General features: G+C 48.5%; 2 protein-coding genes across 52 annotated transcripts in view; both read right to left on the bottom strand.

The window, feature by feature from the left end:
* The window catches only part of MADD (MAP kinase activating death domain), a gene marked incomplete at both ends in the record, with an annotated part of 54,596 nt that extends 45,850 nt beyond the window's left edge, over positions 1-8,746 (bottom strand). For all 50 annotated transcript variants that reach the window (XM_080694308.1, XM_080694319.1, XM_080694330.1 and 47 more), the window contains 6 exons: positions 1,696-1,776; positions 3,758-3,871; positions 5,751-5,882; positions 6,336-6,639; positions 7,019-7,615; positions 8,685-8,746. In XM_080694308.1, coding sequence (XP_080550434.1) covers positions 1,696-1,776; positions 3,758-3,871; positions 5,751-5,882; positions 6,336-6,639; positions 7,019-7,615; positions 8,685-8,746 — 1,290 coding nt within the window. The remainder of the gene's footprint in view (positions 1-1,695; positions 1,777-3,757; positions 3,872-5,750; positions 5,883-6,335; positions 6,640-7,018; positions 7,616-8,684) is intronic.
* Positions 8,747-13,342: 4,596 nt separating this feature from the next.
* NR1H3 (nuclear receptor subfamily 1 group H member 3) overlaps positions 13,343-19,236 on the bottom strand; it is a gene marked incomplete at both ends in the record, with an annotated part of 8,890 nt that continues 2,996 nt past the window's right edge. The window contains 6 exons of one of the 2 annotated variants that reach the window (XM_080719585.1): positions 13,343-13,489; positions 13,656-13,750; positions 13,958-14,071; positions 18,591-18,690; positions 18,876-19,055; positions 19,155-19,236. The exon at positions 19,155-19,236 is cut by the window's right edge and continues 127 nt beyond it. In XM_080719585.1, the coding sequence (XP_080575711.1) occupies positions 13,343-13,489; positions 13,656-13,750; positions 13,958-14,071; positions 18,591-18,690; positions 18,876-19,055; positions 19,155-19,236 (718 nt within the window). The remainder of the gene's footprint in view (positions 13,490-13,655; positions 13,751-13,957; positions 14,072-18,590; positions 18,691-18,875; positions 19,056-19,154) is intronic. The other variant, XM_080719586.1, reaches the window with a different exon arrangement.

Raw genomic sequence — 19,236 nt, 5'->3', positions numbered from 1 at the left:
TACCCTCAGCCATTTCTATTTTTTTATTTTATTTTATTTTTTGTTGTTGTTTTGGTACTGGGGATGGAACCTAGAGGCATTCTACTTCCAATTTATGCCCCCAACTCAATTTTATTTATTGGAAACAGGGTCTCAACTAAGTTGCAGAGGGCCTCACTAAGTTGCCAGGATTGGCTTCAAACTGGTGGTCCTCCTGTCTCAGCCTCCCAAGTACTAGGATTACAAGCCTGTGCCACCACATCTGGCTCTAGTTTTGTTTTGTTTTGTTTTGATGGTACTGGGGTTCCTGGAAGCCCTTCTACCTCCAGGCTACACTCCCAGACCTATTTTATATTTTTATTTGGAAACAGGGTCTCTTAAGCCAGCGCAGCTGACTTCGAACCTGCATGATCCTCCTGTCTCCGCCTCCCAAGCGCAGGTATTACAAGCGTGCGCCACCACGCCTGGGCTTCGTTTTTATTTTGAAACAGGGTCTTACTGAGTTGCTCATGCTGTCATCCTCCAACTTGTGCTCCTCCTATCTCAGCTTCCCAAGTGCTGGGATTACAGGTGTGTGCTGCTACACCCATGTCAGTAGTGTTGGTTTTGTGTGTATGTGCGGTACTGGGGATTGAACCCAGGGGCATTCTACCTCTGAGCTATACCCCCAGCCTTTTGAGAAACATGAGTCTGAATACAAAAAAATCAATAAGCCCAAAGAACTTAGCTCCTAAAACCTTTTTTCTTTGCAGTACTGGGGATGGAACCCAGGGGCAATCTGCCTCCAAGCTAAACCCCCAGCCCTACTTTTATTCTTTATTTTGAAACAAGGTCTCACTGAATTGCAAAGGGCCTTGTTAAGTTGTCAAGGCCGGCTTTGAACCTGCAATCCTCCTATCTCAGCCTCCCGAATGCTGGGGTTACAAGCGTGTGCCAGCACACCCAGCCTAAAAGCATTTAAAGTTTAAAGTAACGTACTGACAAATTTCCACAGGTCAACCCCCTCTGCCACCTTCTTAGTCACACTGAGCAATCGCCAGGAATGAGGACAGCAAGTGGAGACAGCTAGAGGACTTTCTGAACGCAGCCCTCACAGGCGCAGGATGCAGCAAGGCCTCATATTACATCAGCAGAAGCAGCAAGTGAGGACAGTGACGCAGTGACCCACTGAAGTCAAGCGGGCCCTAGAGAGGGGCTGCCGAGCAATCAGACAATGCGGGAATCGAGACCTCTACAGACCCTTCAAGTGAGCGGGGTCCTAGGTAGCACAGTGGGGGGCTACCAGCCCTCCACAGCACACTCAGCAAGGCAGGAGAACAGGGCTGTATGTTTTACCTCCAGGTACTGTGTTTGGCATGCAGAAAAAGAAGAAAAATTGTGAAAAATAGGTTGCCCAAACAAGGGGATGTATGAGGAAAGGACTCTATGAGAACTCTGGGGTCAACTCAAGAAGACATATTAGAGTAGTAGGGCATACAGTGAGTTAGAAGGAACCCTTCTGAGATTCGCCCTGCTGCCCCAATTGGATTACCCCTCTTCTTAAGCCCATCGAGGCAAATAAGATCGACCCCACTGACGTCTGGAAGAAAACTGGCTCTCAGAGAACTGCCTTCCCACAGCAGCCCCCACGGCACCACCTGCGCCCTTCCTCCCGGCCACGCTTCGCCCTCCCTCCCGGCCACGCTTCGCCCTTCCTCCCGGCCATACTTCACCCACCTGCTTCAAATGCTTCTTCAGCTCTAAGGATTCTGGTTCCGGCAAGACGGGCAACACGTCTGCGTTGGTGGGGACGATCACCTGCACCACAGAGCAGGTAAGAGGCAAATAAAAAGAATAGCAAGGTTTTATGTGTATGATAGTATCATACATAGTACAATATATACCTATATATACAAGGTACATCCAGGGGCATTCCACTTCCAAGCTACACCCCCAGCCCTATTTTTTTTATTATTCATTTTGAAACAGGTTCTCACTGAGTTGCAAAGGGCCTCACTAAGTAGCTGAGGATGTCCATGAACCACGATCTTCCTGTCTCTGCCTTCTGAATGCTGGGATTACAAGCATGTGCCACCATGCCCCGGCTTTACAAGATACATCTTAAGGGAAATATACTTAAATATTATTGGTGACTACCTATAGGTAATAGGATTATGATTCTTATTTTCTTCCTTATACTTTTCTTGTGGTAGTGGGAACTGAACATTTTGTGTGTGTGTGTGTGTGCGGGTCTGGGGATGGAACTCAGAGGCATTTGACCCCCGAGGTACAACCCCTGCCCAATTTTTTATTCTTTTTATTTTTTTAAACAGGGTCTCACTGAGTTGCAAAGAGCCTCACTAAGTAGCTGAGGCTGTCCTCAAACCGCGATCCTCCGGTCTCAGCCTCCCAAATGCTGGGATTACAAGTGTGTGCCACCATGCCCGGCTTTGAACTACTTTTGAGCTATATTCCAGCCCTTTTTAGTTTTTGTTTGTTTGTTTTTGTAGGTCTGGGGACCTTTTCAGTTTTTCTTGAAACAGGGTCTCACTAAGTTGTTGAGGGTCTTGCTAAATTGCTGAGACTGGCCTTAAACCTGTGATCTTCCTGTCTCAGCCTCCCAAGAAGTAGGATTACAGGCATGTGCCACCATGCTGACCTCACTTATTTTTATTTTCTTAACTTTTGCAATGAAAAAAAAATATATATATATATATATATATAAACTTTCTACCAAATTTTTAATGTACTCATACTGCAAAACGTTAGTATAACTAAGTCTATACTGAAAAAACATTCTTTCCCTCCCTTCCTTCACTTTTTTCTTTCTTGTACTAGAAATTGAACCCAGGAGCCTTCTACCTTCAAGCTACACCCCCAGCCCTTTTTATTTTATTTTATTTTATTTTGTTGGTTTTGAAACAAGTGTCTTGCTAGGTTGCTGAGATGTTCTGGAACCTACAATCCTCCTGTCTCCAACTCCCAAATACTGGGATTATGGGTGTGCACCACCATCCTGGCTTAACGAACATTTCATACAAGAAGTAATACCCCAGGAAAAGCATGAGAAGATGACCAGAAGTAACTGCCCAGTTGCTCTTGAAAGGTGCCGGGTAATACTTAATTTCTAGAAAATTAAATCCTATAATTCTGAGTCCTAACAAATGGGCTATCTGAAGCCGGGCGTGGTGGTGCATGCTTGTAATCCCAGCATTTGGGAGGCTGAGACAGAAGGACTCGGGTTAGCGAACAGCCTCAGCTACTTAGTGAGGCCCTTTGCAACTCAGTGAGACACTGTTTCAAAATAAAGATTAAAAAAAAAAAAAAAAACAGGGCTGGGGGTGTAGCTCGGAGGTAGAATACCCCTGGGTTCCATCACCAGCATTGCAAAAAAAAAAAAAAAAAAAAGAGGGGCTATCTGGTCAATAAAGTAAAAGGCACATTAGAAAAATGTGTTTCAATGAGTCTCACAGTAGAAATTATTTAGAAGCTGGGCACTAAATTACAAGCGTGGTGGTGCACGCTTGTAATCCCAGCATTCGGGAAGCTGAGACTGGAAAACCACGGTTCGCAGACAGCCTCAGCTATTTAGTGAGCCCTCCGTGAGTTAGTGAGACTCTGTTTCAAAATAAAGAATAAAACATAGAGTGAGGGGTGTAGCTCGGAGGTCGAATGCCCCTGGGTTCCATCCCCAGAACCGCAAAAAAAAAAAAACAACTAGAAAAACAGGTACCACCAGGATTGAGTCCAGAACACAATCCTATTCTAGATACTACAATGCCTCAGCCCAGTGCCTCACCCTGTTGCTGTCCAGATCCACTAGCCATACGTCATCAGGCATTTTGAAGTCTGGTTTGTAGAGGAAGAAGCTGGCAGGGACCCCAATGATGTATGGGGTTGGAGCCAACAGCAGCTGGAGAAGGATAAAGAGGACAAGAAACAAAACAAAACACATTTTATTTTATTTTATTTTTTTATTTATTTATTTTTTTGGTGGTACTGGGGTTCCTGGAAGCCCTTCTACCTCCGGGCTACACTCCCAGACCTATTTTTACATTTTTTGGAAACAGGGTCTCCTAAGCCAGCGCGCGCAGCTGGCTTCGAACCTGCGCGATCCTCCTGTCTCTGCCTCCCAAGCGCGGGGATTACAAGCGTGCGCCACCACGCCCGGCCAACCAAAACACATTTTATGCACCTGTCAAGTTTTTCTTTTTTTGTGTGTGGTACTAGGGATGGAACCCAGGGGCATTCTACCTCTGAGCTCTACCCCCGCCCTATTTTTTATTCTTTATTTTAAAACAGGGTCTCACTGAGTTGCAGAGGCCTCACTAAGTAGCTGAAGCTGGCCATGAAACTGCAATTTTTCTGTCTCACCTTCCCAAGTACTGGGATTACAAGCATGCATCACCATGCCCAGCTAAAATTTCTCTTGACAAGGAAATGCAGACCCACACAGTCCCTTTTTCAAAACCCTTGAGGTTGAGCCAGGCGTGGTGGCGCACGCTTGTAATCCCAGCATTTGGGAGGCTGAGACAGGAGGATCACGGTTCAAGGACAGCATCAGCCACTTAGTGAGGTTCTTTGCAACTCAGTGAGACCCTGTTTCAAAATAATAAATATAGCTGGGTGTGGTGGTGCATGCTTGTAATCCCAGCATTCGGGAGGCTGAGACAGGAGGATTGCAGTTCGCAGACAGCCTCAGCTACTTAGTGAGGCTCTTTGCAACTCAGTGAGACCCTATTTCAAAATAAAGAATAAAAAATAGGGCTGGGGGTGTTGCTCAAAGGTAGAATGCCCCTGGGTTCCATCCCCAGTACTTCAAAAAAAATAAAATAAAGAATAATAAATAGGGCTGGGGGTATAGCTTGGAGGTAGAAGGCCCCTGGGTTCCATCCCCAGTACTACAACAAAACAAAACAAAACAAAACAAACAAAAACCTCTTGAGGTTAGTGTATTTTTCAAAATTCAGAATTTTTCAGATTTTTTTTTTTCAGGTCTGGGAATGGAACCCAGGGGCATTCTACCTCTGAGCCACACCCCTGCCCTACTCACTATTCTTTATTTTGAAACAGAGTCTCACTAAGTTGCAGAGGGCCTCACTAAGTAGCTGAGGCTGTCTGCAAACTGCGATCCTCTGGTCTCAGTCTCCCAAATGCTGGGATTACAAGTGTGTGCCACAACACCTGGCAGAATTTTTCAGATTTTGAAAAAACAATATAATACTTTTTGTGTGTGTTTGTGGTAGCACTAGGTACTGAACCCAGGGACATATTCTACCTCCAAACTACACCTCCTGCTCTATTTTTTTTTATTTATTTTGTGCATGTGTGTGTGTGTGTACACACGCACACACACATGCACACTACTGACAATTAAACCCAGGAGAATTCTACCTCCAGTGTATACTCCCATCCCTGTTTTTTTTTTTTTTTATTTATTTGGAAACAGAGTCTCAGTTGCAGAGTGCCTCTCTACGTTGCTTAAGCTGTCCTTGAACCTGCGCTCTCTTGTCTCAGCCTCCCAAGTACTGGGATTACTATGCCCAGCAGACAGGGCATTTTCTGTATGTTATATAACACCTACAGCGGTAGTACAAGTAACCTTAACTGTGATTAAAAAAACAAACACACTCTAATAGCATGGGTTTGGCAACCAGATCAGTTCGCATCAATCAGATTTCACAAGCACATAAGTTAGAGGGGACTGAGGGCCAGCACTGACTTACAACTTCTCTTGAGCCTCCTCACCCAGAAGATACAGGTGACAAGGCAGAAGATGCAGCCAGACTCACCTGCTCCGCCGAGGCCATGCAGGTGGGCAGCAGGGGGATGACAGGAAACATGTACTCCAGCGGGTAGATCATCGCCACGAACGCCATCACGGACATGGAGAGCGCATTGTAGTCGCGGGACTGTAGCACCACCTGCCACAGCCACACAAGTCAGTCAACAGCATAAAGGTTACAAAAAAACTCACTATGGTTTAATTTCTGTCTCCGCATCCATGCCTGTGACTCCAGTCACCACGCCCCATGCCCCCGTGGCCGGCCACCTCCCACCCTATGGACTGTCTTCTCTGAATCGCTACCTTCCGAGTTCTTTTACTCCTTATCCCAGGACACGCACTAAAAAGGAACCACTGATACTTCCTGAGAATGAGACCCGTATAATCAAGGCCAATTCAAGTGAACAGCAGCCCTCAGAATGCAACCCACATGAGAGCAGCACCCACATCTCCTGAGTACGTCTACCTGGCACTGTATTACCTCTTGGAAATAAAAGGATGAAAAAGACACGGTCCCTGTTCTCCGAGAGCTCAGTCTCACCTCTGCACCGTAAGCTCTTTTCCTAGAAAGGCCCACAGCTGGCCCTCTTACCTTGTGCTCCAACAGGATGCAGGTTAGCACCTGAAGACAAGCGTCCACACCCAGGAGTTCCAGGGGAAGGTGCAGCGGGAAATCCACCAGGGTGAACCGAGAAGGGTCTGGAAGAGCAAAGGTCAGAGCTGGCTGGAGCTCCTGGGGCAGGACCTCGACGTCTACTCGTTTCTGCCCAGACACAGGCACTGGGGAGCGCAGCAGGCGATAGATCCAGGCCTCGATCTCTCGAAGGTCATGCAGAAGGGCACTTGACTTCTCCTCCACTAGCAGTGAGCCAGTAAAGATCCGCCACATGGTGTCCCTGAGAAGAGACAGCAGGAATCAGACACAAGGCACGAGCAGCTGACACCCCACTGCAACCACGGAGAAGATAACGATGACAACTGGGAAGGAACTATCCTTAGAAAAGCCCGTTTGGAGTGCAGATGGGGCCAGAGGGCGTACACGAACAAATGTAAAGCCACAGACGTCTAGGACTTACTGTGGTGCCCACCATAAAACATCAAACTCCAAACATTTACGGTAGGAGGGCAGCAGTCTTTTGCTTAGTAATGGCTAACATGTTTAAAGAGGTCGAAAGCATCTCCAGCTCTAGAGGAAATTTCCTACACCCCTCACAGACCAATAAAACTAATCTCTCAATGCCTCTGCTCTCTTCTGAGCATGAACAGCAGGTATACCTTTGTACGCCTCGGGGGATGCCCAGTTTCTTGCCCAGCAGCCGTTCGCTACAGCAGTCTACCAGCCTTTTGAGGGTATACAGACACTCTCGGAAGGTGGAGAAGAAAGGGTAGTGGCTGAGCACGCACAGCGACGTCAGAGTACTGTTGCGGGAACGGCTGCCCGCCTTGGCCCGGCGTTTGCCCCGAGGGGACTGGTTCACGTCGGGGGTGGAGTCGGCACTGGGAGGCTGCAGGGACGAGCCACTTTCTGAGCTCTCGGTGCCAACCTCTTCTGAGGCACCAGGAGCACGTGTCCCTTCCTTCCCACGGGACCCTGCCCCCGCTTCCCCCTTTTCCTTAGGCATTCGCTTTTGGAAAGAGCGGTAGAAGTTAACACAGATGCCATAACGCGTGACTCCAGTGTCCTTGTCGGTGAGGGTGAAGACGAAGGAGGTGTCATCCCGGAAGCTCATGCGCCGCTGCCGCACACTCAGACAGCCCTCTGGCTGGCAGAAGAACACCACATCCGGGGGCAGCGGAAACTCAGGGTGATCCTCCAGCGGGTATCGCCGCAGAAGTTCAGGAGTCTGGGCCACGCTGTCACTGCTCGGGTGCCTGAAGAATATAAAGACAAAGTCAGCAGCCTAAAGGGATAGGACATGCTGTCAAGTTTCAACCACAGAGCCAATAGCTAAAGCCCCAAAAGGTTCTCATGGAAAACGTAACCAAATTGTAAGACCTTGGAACGTGCAGGCACTGCTTGCCACGTTTAGCTGGAAGGCTAAATGAACTCTGCACGGGCAGTGAAGATGACTATTCTGAAATAAAGCTTTGATAATAAAATGATCACAAACATCTTAAGATGATTAGCACCTTTCAAAGAGTATTAGTTTATGAAGCGCCTAAAGAGCATAGGTAGATAGAAAAGGAGCACAATGTACTTTTCATATAACAAACTTCAGGTATGAAGAGTGTGTGTGCTCAAAATCATAAAGATACTCGCTAAGAACAGAGTTTTGAGCAGGGCGTGGTGGTCACACCTGTAATCCCAGACTTGGGAGGCGGAGACAGGAGGATCACAGGTTTAAGGCCAGCCTCAGCAACTTGGCAAGGCCCTCAGCAACTTAGTAAGACACCGTTTGCAAATAAAAATTAAAACAGAAGCCGGGCGTGGTGGCGCACGCTTGTAATCCCAGCATTCGGGAGGCTGAGACCGGAGGATCACAGTTCACGGACAGCCTCAGCTACTTGGTGAGGTCCTCCGCAACTCAGTGAGACCGTGTTTCAAAATAAAGAATAAAAAATTGGGCAGGGGGTGTAGCTCGGAGGTCAAATGACCCTGGGTTCCATCCCCAGAGCCACGAAAAAAAAAAAAAAAAAAACAGGACTGGGTATGTAGCTCAGATGTAGAACACCCCTTGGTTCCATCTCCAGTGCCCCCAACAACACACACAAAATCAAAAACACCAAGAGTTTTGCTCTGTCTCTGTCCAGGACAACAATACTCTCCATCCACCTGACTGTGTTGTTTGTGTTATTTCCCCTTCTGGCATCGACGCTTCCCTTGGGTAACAATAGGGAAGAATGAGATCTACACAGCAGCATGGGGACAGAGGAGGGGCAGAGCTGAAGGTTTTGTGACTATTCCAGATGACAAGAGAATAATCAATCCCTTCTTGGTTACCTGGCCCCTACGATCACCAGGTAGTCCAGTAACCGAGGACAGAACTTCTTCTTTTGCACCATGGTTCCAATGCATCAGTTCATCTCAGAGAAACTTCAGGGCATCAAGCAAGAAGTCAATGTTCCTGGGAGGAATTCTGTTATCTGAAAATCGAAGCTAATAAGGAAAAAGTACCGATAAGATCCACTGCTGTGCCTCACGGGATCAACCCTCTCAATTCATCCCAGCCAGGGGCACAGGTCAGAGGCTTTCCACTTCAGTACTAAAGACAAGAGAACTTGACACTGTCCTAGCCATAGCTTTATGAGTGCAGAGAGTCAAATGTCAAGAAGTAGGATACAGGGCTAGGGAGGCGGCTCCACCGTGACGCGCTTGCCTGGGAGGCATAAGGACCTGGATTCAGTGCCCAGCACTGGAGGGCTGGGGGAGAGAAGGGAAAATAATGGCCCATCTCTATCAACTAGCTAGTTCCAGCCTAGCCCCTGGAGCTCTGTTTCTGAAAAACAGACCTAGGCAGTCTAATCTGAACTCAGTCATACTGATAACAAAAATTAAGGCACTCTCAGGACTGTTCCAGGGATGATCAGGATCAAATCAGGCTCTTCAATCAGCACTAATCTGCACTTCTAGGTCTACACGAAACCTCATTATTTTGTTTCAACGATCCTCATTATTTTGTTTCAACGATCTGCATCCAGTTTAACGTGAGACTACCATGTAGACAGTGTAGTTAACTGCCTTCCGACAATAACAACATCTGGCTATTCTAGCTCATGTGCTTCAGATGAAGAATAGTCACGCCCCACCTGCCACATCCCAACCACTTTTCTCCTCCTTCAAGCAAGAAAGAGGCCCAGTGGCTATTTCTACTAGCTCTGCCCTTGGTGCTGAACCAATAGTTCTCTATTCTAGTCTCAGGATTGGAATCAGTAATATAAAACATACAGATGAGGCCTTGTCCTACTCAACCTTACAAAGATTAGCATGGAAATACTAGGATTTCTGCAAGGTCAGAGGAAAGTGTGCAGAGGAATTCCTAAACTATAGTCCTAAAATTAGGAAAAGCTTACATTATCTTAATCACCTATTTCCTGTTGGTCTCCATATACTTTTTTTTTTTTTCTTTAGGTACTGGGGATAGAACCCAGGGGCATTCTACCTCTGAGCTACAACTCCAGCCCTGTGTTTTATTCTTTATTTTGAAACAGGGTCTCACTGAGTAGCAGAGGGCCTCACTAAGTAGCTGAGGCTGTCCGTGAACCACAATCCTCCTGTCTCAGCCTCACGAATGCTGGGATTACAAGCGCGCGCCACCATGCCCGGCTTCCATATACTTCTAAATAAAATGTTTCAGTCAACTACAAGGTTATTTTCATGCTCAACAACTCTGCCTCTGTGCTCTGCACACAGCCACACTAAAACTTTATTCACTGTACAAAAGAGAAAATCACATTACACTTGCACACACACCCTGCTCCCTCATTTGCTCCTGCATGCAATCCCATGCAGACATACACGTCCCCTGTACGCTTACGGCCCTGTTTGATTTAGATAGTAAATAGAAGTTTTACCTTTTTTTCCTCCCCCACCTAATAATAAACAAGACCTATTTACAACACCTCTCATGTCCTCAAAATACTCTCCTTCTTTTCCCTTGCTCCCAATAGAGGACCCGCAGGTAATAGGATTCAGTTTTGTCTCCATAGCGACTCTGGCTCCCAGGACTATTTATAGCAGAGCCACAGCCCCTCCCCTGCTTGGTGACTGCAGGGTGCCAGCACCTGCTACTCCAGGGTGGGCCAGGGCCACAGCAATTCGCTCTCCCTAAGGCTGGAGACACCTCTGCCACAACAGCGCCTGCTACAAATTAGGTTATCTTCTCCTTCATCTGCCATTAGTTTTGTCCCAATTCTGGCTTTTGGTAGACACATCTTCTCACTACCAAGCTGCTGAGAATACCCTACACTCACTCATTTCTGGGGGTCACCGCTGCTTAATGACCCCACTCTTTTGGCTCTCCCAAATGCTAGAGTTATGAGCATCCTGCAAAAAAAAAGGATACCATTCTAAGCACAATGAAAAAGGAAATGAAGAAATGATATCGGATATAGGTGAAAAGACAATTTGCCCTATAAAAAGTTATGTAGAAAAAAATTAATAATTTAAAAATTATTTAAAAAGAATTAGGTAGAAGAGAGCCAAAATATCTTAAAGTAAAAAAGAATTTATAGAACCAGAGCTCTCGGCTCAGCCTTGAAATGTAGGTTTCCATTGAAAACTGGGAGTTCTTTCTAGTTAAAATCTCAAAGAGCAGACCCGAAGCCTCTCCTACTAATAATAATCAGGCACTGGGGCCTTCCGAGCCTTAGTGGGATCCCACCCTCTCCGCTGAGAACTATTTGATAAGATTGAAGTCATTATCATATTCTACAGTCCTCTTCTCCTTCCAGAGCCACGCAGGCTCTGAGATCTGTGACTATCCTAGCTACTTGTGCTAGACTAGATTTAGGCCACCATTCATATCTCATCAACAATCAAGCCTTCACTTATGCAGATTACAGAGATAATCAAGGCTTTTCTCCTCATTCTCTCCTCTCTCCTTTCCCCACAAGGTCTAAAGATTCTAACACCATCTATAACTCACACTCCTGTCTTCATAACTAACCAGGCTCAGACACCACCTCCTGCCTCAATCCCGTTTACCAACACAGAGCCCCTAGTTCCTATCTCCATGTAATCTAAAAACATCGAGCTGAAAAACCATACCTTTCCGCTGAAGTCCTCCACCATTCCACATCTAGAATCCAGACCTTCAGGTTATCTAATGCCCTTCCAGCCTGCAATGGCCATGATCACTAGCCCTTTAGATTCGTCCTCTGTTTTGGACAAGCTCTCATAGTAAAACCACAGGAGCCCCGAGGGCGATCTGACATCTTTTGCTGACGTGAACACAACGGGAGGCTCCCCACCCCCACCCCCCACCCCGCCAGGCAGTGACCTTGCAAGCTCATCAGCACAGACTGGTCCAGCGTGGGGGAGAACTGGAGCACTGAGGCGGGCGATGGGCAGGGTCGGGGAAGACAGGAGGGCAGGAAGAGGGGGAAGAATCAAGGTGCACGAGGAGGGAAATGGGGGTGCAGGAAAGATGAAATGGTGTCTCCACTCTCGGGCAAGTCGCTTTTGAAGCATCAAGCTTAAATATGTCGATGGTTGCTATATATATAATATATGTGTGTCTCTGTGTGTATGTCATATGTTTAATTTTTGTAAAAGCCAAACGTGACTCTCCAAATCCTAACCAAAAAATAAGACGCACACACGCACGTACGCGCGCACTCACGCCCGGCGCCGGCGCCGTCTGGGCCGGGGCTGGACGGTCGGCCGCCCCCTCACCTGCTGGACAGCTCCCCGCCCCCCAGCCCGCGCCCGGGCGCCCCTCTGCGCGCCTCCGGCCCCCGCAGGCCCACGCCCCCTCCCCGCAGCGGGTCCCGCCCCCGGGCCCCGGCCCCCGGCCGCCGGCCGCGTCGGTCCCGCTCGGGCCGGGCGGGGGGCGGCGCCGCCTCGGCTCGGGTCGCGCGGCCCGCAGACCCCGGCGGCCGCGCACGCACCTACCGAGCGCCGTGGGGCCGGGCGGCCGGCGCCGCGCGGGCGGAGCCCGAGGAGCAGCTTTGGTTCCGGGGCCACGCAGACCTCAGGGCGACGCGGCCGCGGGCCGCTGCAACCGGCTGCGCCCGAACTGAAGGCGGCCTCAGGACGAGAGCCCCCAGAGGTCCGGCCGGCGGCCGCCCGCCCCGCCCCGCGCCCCCCGCGCGGCGTGGACCAGCCCGCGGCCGGAGCCTACCAACTCGGGCGGCGGGGGGGCCACCTGCGCCGGCGCGGGCGGCGCTGGGAAATGGAGTCCAGGGCCGGCCCCTCCCGGCCGCAGGGGACTGTTCTCCTGCCCCAAGGGGTCTGGGAGCGAAAGGAGGGATTACCTGACCCTCGATCTTTCCGGTTGCGCCTCTGTTTTCAGATGCCCACAGAAAAACTAAGGCACTTCACACACACGCACGCACGCACACACGCACGCACGCACACACGCACGCACACACACGGTGCTCTGCGGAGGCAATAATTCTGAAGATCTAATAGTGGGACTCGTAAAAGAAGGCCGAGGCTGTCACTTGTGACCTGCCTCCCTCCTCAGTCTGGAGGCGAATCCTACTGCCGGAACCCCACCCCCAACTCAGAAATGGGTTTCTCTCCTTCTGTATTTATCTTGGTTTTCCTGTTCCAGCACCGTGAGATCTATCAGCCAGGCAACCCGAGGCATTTATAGCCAAGCCACAGAATGACAGTGGAGAATTTCTTTGGGGCCCCTGTAGGGGAAAAACAGGAAGTGGTGGAGGCAGAAGGGGCAGGGCCCCGCAGAACTTTGTGCACAGTGTTCGCCCATTTGCTTGTGTCAGTAGGTCTTAGGGCGGAGCACAGGTTTAGCAGGTCCCCACTGCCCAGCAGCCACAAAACTCCCAGCCCTTTGACGCTCCTTTAATGCCACGTGAGGATCCCCTTTGCCCAGCCCCCAGGAACGCTTGCCCTTCTCAGTCAGCTCCACTTCTAGGAGGCAGCCCTGGGGCCTCAGCCGTGGGCCCAGGACAGATGACAAAGGGGGGGGGGGGTCATTCGTGCACATCCCAGATCTCAGAAAGCAGTGGTGGCAGCTTTTTGTCCTGCAGGCGCAGCGCGAACACTTGCTCGGAGTGGACGCTGCTCAGCGTTCGCAGGCTCACCAGCTTCATTAGCATCCGTGGGAACATCAATCGGTCCTGGAGAAGGAGGACAGTCTGGCCTTGGCCTCTCCCAGCGAGGGGGGGCAAGGGCAGAGAGGTAGAGAATTGCGTGGGCTACATGTAGGCAGAGGGATTCTCGAAGGGAAATGGGTATCTGAGGAAACGCGTGGAGCAGAGGAAAAAGGCACTCGGGGAGACTCACATGGGGGTGGTGGATGGAGACATAGGCATGCAGGGCCTCCACATAGGTATGTTGCAGCCTCTCTACTTGGAGCTGGTCTTGCACATTGGGCCGGTCTATAGGTCACCAACAGAATTGAGGAGCTAGTCTGGCCAAGGTCTGAGTCTCACACCTCAAACCCCTACCCAAAAAACAGGGATGTGTCCCACCCAACCTCTTCCATCCCCAAATAACAACAAAGGCCTCCACCCCAACGATTCCTGCCCAGTGGGGCCTTCAGCCCTCCTGGGTCCAAGTCTCTTCCCTCTGGGCTTCCTCCACACCTGCAGAGAAGATGCTGATGGCAATGAGCAAAGCAAACTCAGCATCATTGAGCTGCAGCTCATTCATGGCGCGGGAGAACTCGAAGATGGGGTTGATGAACTCCACCTGCAGCCCTGGGGAGGAAGAGTGGCGGCTGAGGCTTGTGAAAGGAACAGCAGGAACTTCCTTCTCTCCTCCAGTTCCTCAATTTGGGGAATTACTAGGAAATTGTACTCCCTTAGAGGTCTCTAAGGTGCTGCTGTGTAAGGGCAAGTTAACCTCCCTAGGCCTCCAATGTGAAATGGGAGTCACAGTGAACCTATCGGATAAGACTGTTCTGATGGTTAAATATTAAAGCAGACAGAGCACTTAGCACTATGTCTGGCACATAGCAGGTGCTAAATTAAACCATAACAATTGTTATTAGAATTATTGAGGGCACTGGGTATGGTGGCACACACCTATAATCTCAGTACTTGGGAGGTTGAGATAGGAGAATCACAGGCTTGAGGACAGCCTCAGCAAGGTCTCATCAACCTAGTGAGACCTGTTTCAAAAATAAAAATAAACTGGGCGTGGTGGCACACGCTTGTAATCCCAGCATTTGGGAGGCTGAGACAGGAGGATCACAGTTTGCGGGCAGCCTCAGCTACTTAGAGAGGCCCTTTGAAACTCAGTGAGACCCTGTTTCAAAATCAAGAATAAGCCGGGCATGGTGGTGCACACTTGTAATCTCTGCACTTGGGAGGCGGAGACAGGAGGAGCACGCAGGTTGGAAGCCAGCCTCGCTGGCTTAAGAGACCCTGTTTCCAAATAAAAATATAAAATAGGTCTGGGAGTGTAGCCCGGAGGTAGAAAGGTTCCATCCCCAGTACTACCTTAAAAAAAAAAATCAAGAATAAAAAATAGGACTGGGGAGCCAGGCGTGGTGGTGCACACTTGTAATCCCAGCATTCGGGAGACTGACACAGGAGGATCGTGGTTTGCGGACAGACTCAGCTACTTAGTGAGGCCCTTCGCAACTCAGTGAGACCCTGTTTCAAAATAAAAAATTTTAAAAATAGGTCTGGGGTGTAGCTCAGAGGTAGAATGCCCCTGGGTTCATCCCCAGTACTGCCAAATACATTATATATATATATATATGTATGTATATGTATATATATATGTATATGTATATGTATATATATATATATATATATATATATATATATATATATACAGGAGGTGTAGCTTGAAAATAGAATGTCCCTAGGTTCCATGCCAGTACCACAAAGAAATAAAATAAAAAGTAGGACTCAGGGTATAAATAAAGAAATAGAATTCCTCTTAGTTTAATCCCCAGTATCTCACACATACACATACACACACACACACACACACACACACAAATTCTTTTTTTCTTTCTTTCTTTCTTTTTTTTTTTGGCAGTACTGGGGGATGGAACCCAGGGGCATACTACCTCTGAGCTACACCCCCAGCCCTATTTTTTATTCTTTATTTTTTAATTTTTTAATTTTGATGGTACTGGGCATGGAACCCAGGGGCTTTCTACTTCTGGGCTACACTCCCAGACCAATTTTTATATATTTTTTAATTTGGAAACATGGGCTTCACTAAGTTGCTGTGAGCCTCACTAAGTAGCTGAGGCTGGCTTCGAACTTGTGCAATCCTCCTGTCTCAGCCTCCCAAGTACTGGGATTACAAGCATGTGCCACCACACCAGGCTTTATTCTTTATTTTGAAACAGGGTCTCATTGAGCTGCAAAGGACCTCACTAAGTAGCTGAGGCTGTCCGTGAACCACGATCCTCCTGTCTCAGCCTCCCAAATGCTGGGATTACAAGTGTGTGCTACCACGCCCGGCTACAAAAAGAATTCTTGATGGCGCTACACTTTTAGAAACACAAGCATCTCTAATTTTTGTTTATAAAGAAGCTCTTTTCACTGACAAATGGTCTTACTTATTGGAACACTTTTCATATATCACATCCCAAAGGGAATACAGCAAAATGATTTGTGGGTGTGGACTCTGGTGCCAGATTGACAGGACTTGAGTCCTAGCTTTGCCATTACTAGGCTGTGTGACCTTGAGTAAGTTATTTATCCTCTCTGGGCCTTGACTTTCCCATCTGTAATATGGAGAAAATGATAGTACCTGCCTCAAAAAGTCCTTAGCATAATGTATTATATGTGAATCTACTATGTAAATGTTTTATTAAATTAAAATTTTTTAATGGAGTCAATCTTCTTAATGGAGAAGACTAAAATGCAACTAACCATGACCTAAAGCCACGAAACCTAGAGAACACTTCTCTCAGCCGTGTCGGCAGTCTCTGCACCCCACGCTGTTCTCTAGGCTTTCTCAGATTTCTCTTAGCAGCCATCTGCTATACTTTCCCATTGGCAGCTTCTCAATTAGTCACTTCCTGTACTTTCACCCTGATGTTTATCAAGTGTTGTGTGTTGATCCATTTAATGAGAAAGCCCCATTTTATATAGCATTTCTTGGTGAGGTTTTAAGCCTCAAAATGTTCCCCAAAGCACACTTGTAAAGAGATAGAGAAGGTAAAGAGGTAGAAAAAGAAGGTTCTAGCATTGGGTTATACGCCCGTGAGGGTCTGCTCATGCTCACTGGTTAAACATCTCAAATGAGATCGGTCCACATCAGTAGTCATCCACCACAAGAAGCATCTGGTAGCGGATGGCGATGGGAAGGAGACCTGACAAAACAGAGCCCCTGAACGGGGAAAAGGAATGAAGGAGATAAAAAGAAAAACAATAAAAAGATAGACCCCTGGTTGCTTCTCTCCAGGACCTCACTGATGAAATGAGAAATTAAAGATACACTTGATGACATCAAACAGCTTATATAATATAGACATCTATATATAGGTACAGATTCAGATAGCATGATTCCACAGAACTGAAGGAACATGGATATTAGAACTGGGAAGGCTTTACAAAGATGATGTCCTAAAGGAAGAGAAAGTGTACTAGAATAAGAACTATTTGAGAAGCCAGGCATGGTAGTGCTCACTTGTAATCCTAGCATTTGGGAGGCTGAGACCGAAGGACTGCAGTTCGCGGCCAGGCTTAACTACTTGGCAAGGCCCTCTGCAACTCAGTGAGACTCTGTTTCAAAATAAAGAATAAAAAATAGGACTGGGCTGTAGCTCAGAGGTAGAATGCCCCTGGGTTCCATCCCCAGTACCACCAAAAGAAAAAATAATTTTTTTTTGAGGAAAAGCTGGTTTGAACCCAGGTGTGCTGGTGCACACCTCTACTTCCAGTACTTGGGAAGCTGAGACAGGAGGATCATAGGTTTGATGCTATCCTCAACAACTTAGGCAGAGCCTCAGTAACTTAGTAAGACCCTGGTTTCATAAAAGAAGAACAAGAGAGGTCTGCAGGTGTAGCTTAGAGGTAGAATGCCCCTGGGTTCAATCTCCAGGACAAAAAAAAAAAAGTGGCTTGGTAGAGAAAATAGTTGGGGCTGGATAAAGACGATGGGGCACCCTATCAGGTATTTACATATTCAGGCAGCATTCTAGGAAGCACAGAAGCAGTAGGGGCTGACAGCCTGGCCCTGCCCTACAGTGAAGGTAGGCCTTCCTAGAAAGTTCACTACGTGGCCCATGTTGGGACAAGGGGCACACGAGCTAGCCTGAGTCACCAGGAACTAGGAAGACTTCATGAACTTTGGCCTGGAAACCAAGATCTACCAGCACAGTGAATGAAGTCACAGTGCCAGCCATGTTTTACAGATCCACGCCATCAGCTGGTAAGCCTCAGCTCCAGTCCCTCCAGCAATCCCTCTCCCTTCCATCTTCTCCCAACCTGCTCCCACACACAGACATTACCAACAGCTGAATGTGAGGAACTCCCTCCCACTCTGCGGAGCCCCAAGCAAGCAACAGACAGCAGGCAGTGGTGTGAACCAATTCCTAAAGAAAATGCCCGAGATACAGGAAGAGGATAGAAGTGTTCACTCTTCCTACAATTGTGTCATCTGGGCATGTTTGTCGTGTTTCAACCCCAGTTCCATAGCTCATCAGAAAAAGCAATGGAAACAGAGTAAGGGGAGGGCTGGGGAGGTTGCGCAGTGGTAGGGTGCTTGCCTGGTGTGTGCAAGGGCCCTGGGTCCATCCCCAGTACCAAATGAAAGTAGGGGCAATCAGCCCATGACATTCTTAAAGAGCACATCTGAAAAAGACTTGTTCAGTTTTGACTACTAAAAGGCTTGATACAGTGGTTTTCAATTTTTTTTCTGCGATTAAACCTTTTCTTCAAGGACAACATTACACAGAAGCAAAATATATGAGGCATATTTAAATGGAGGCGCTTAGCTGAAGCAAAGGTGAAGGCCATTCCTCTGCTTCCCTGTGTCTCCTCTAAGGTGACACTTCCATAAACCTATTAGGCTACTTGAATTCTTGAAATACAGTTAAGAAAGAAAAAAAAACAACTGGCTCAATGCAACACAGGACAGGGGCCCATTTGGAGCTGTTGAAAGAGGCCTTTCAGCATTTCAACTTTTCTCTTGAAAAAACAAGGGGAGCCTTCCCTTTAAAACCATCCATACTTTAAGCCCATGGCCCCGTGATAAACAGCATCTATCCATCCAAGCCAGTCCCTTGGGGATCTCTGCTCTCACCTGCTTTAGCAAAGTCTTCTCGGTTATAACTGAAATCCTTGAGGAAGGTGATGCTCTCGCTCCCAGGGTTGTATCTCCGGGACGTCTCCAGCAGCATCACCTGTGCACAAGTAGCAGCCCCCAAACAGGGATGAGCAGGGCTGGCCTTGGTTCCTGGCCACTTGAGGGAGGGTCGATTCCTCTCATCCCTACTTCCCAGTGGGCTGGCCTCTTCCAGACAGAGTCTTGAGGCCTCACAGACAACCCTCTCAGGGTCTCCCTCCACCCCTCGCCCTTTCCAGCCACCTCAATCGCAGAAGTCTTCAGCAGGGCGATTTGGTCCTCCCGGCTGAGTTGCAGGAAGCCCGGCAGCTGCTTGGCAAAGTCAACGATCTCCTGCACGGACACGATGGCCAGTTCGGTGAAGTGGGCAAAGCGCTGTTGCCGGACCTCCCGGCTCTGGGGGTCCGGGGCCATGGGCCAAGGCTACCCAGGAGGGCAAGGGGAGGCAAACCACGTTGTCAGACATCCAGAAGCCAACTGGTGCTCCGGGCACGGCCACCTCGCCCCAGGCCCGTCAAGTACCGTGACACGAAGCTGGTCCGAAAAGGAGCGCCTGTTACACTGCTGCTGGGCGGCAACCAGCTTCTCGATCATGCCCAGTTGC

The sequence above is a fragment of the Muscardinus avellanarius genome, assembly GCF_963383645.1.
Source record: "Muscardinus avellanarius genome assembly, chromosome: 1".
Classification (NCBI taxonomy): Eukaryota; Metazoa; Chordata; class Mammalia; order Rodentia; family Gliridae; genus Muscardinus; species Muscardinus avellanarius.
The sequence above is the reverse complement of the archived record's forward strand: the minus strand, read 5'-3'. Positions and strand labels throughout refer to the sequence as shown.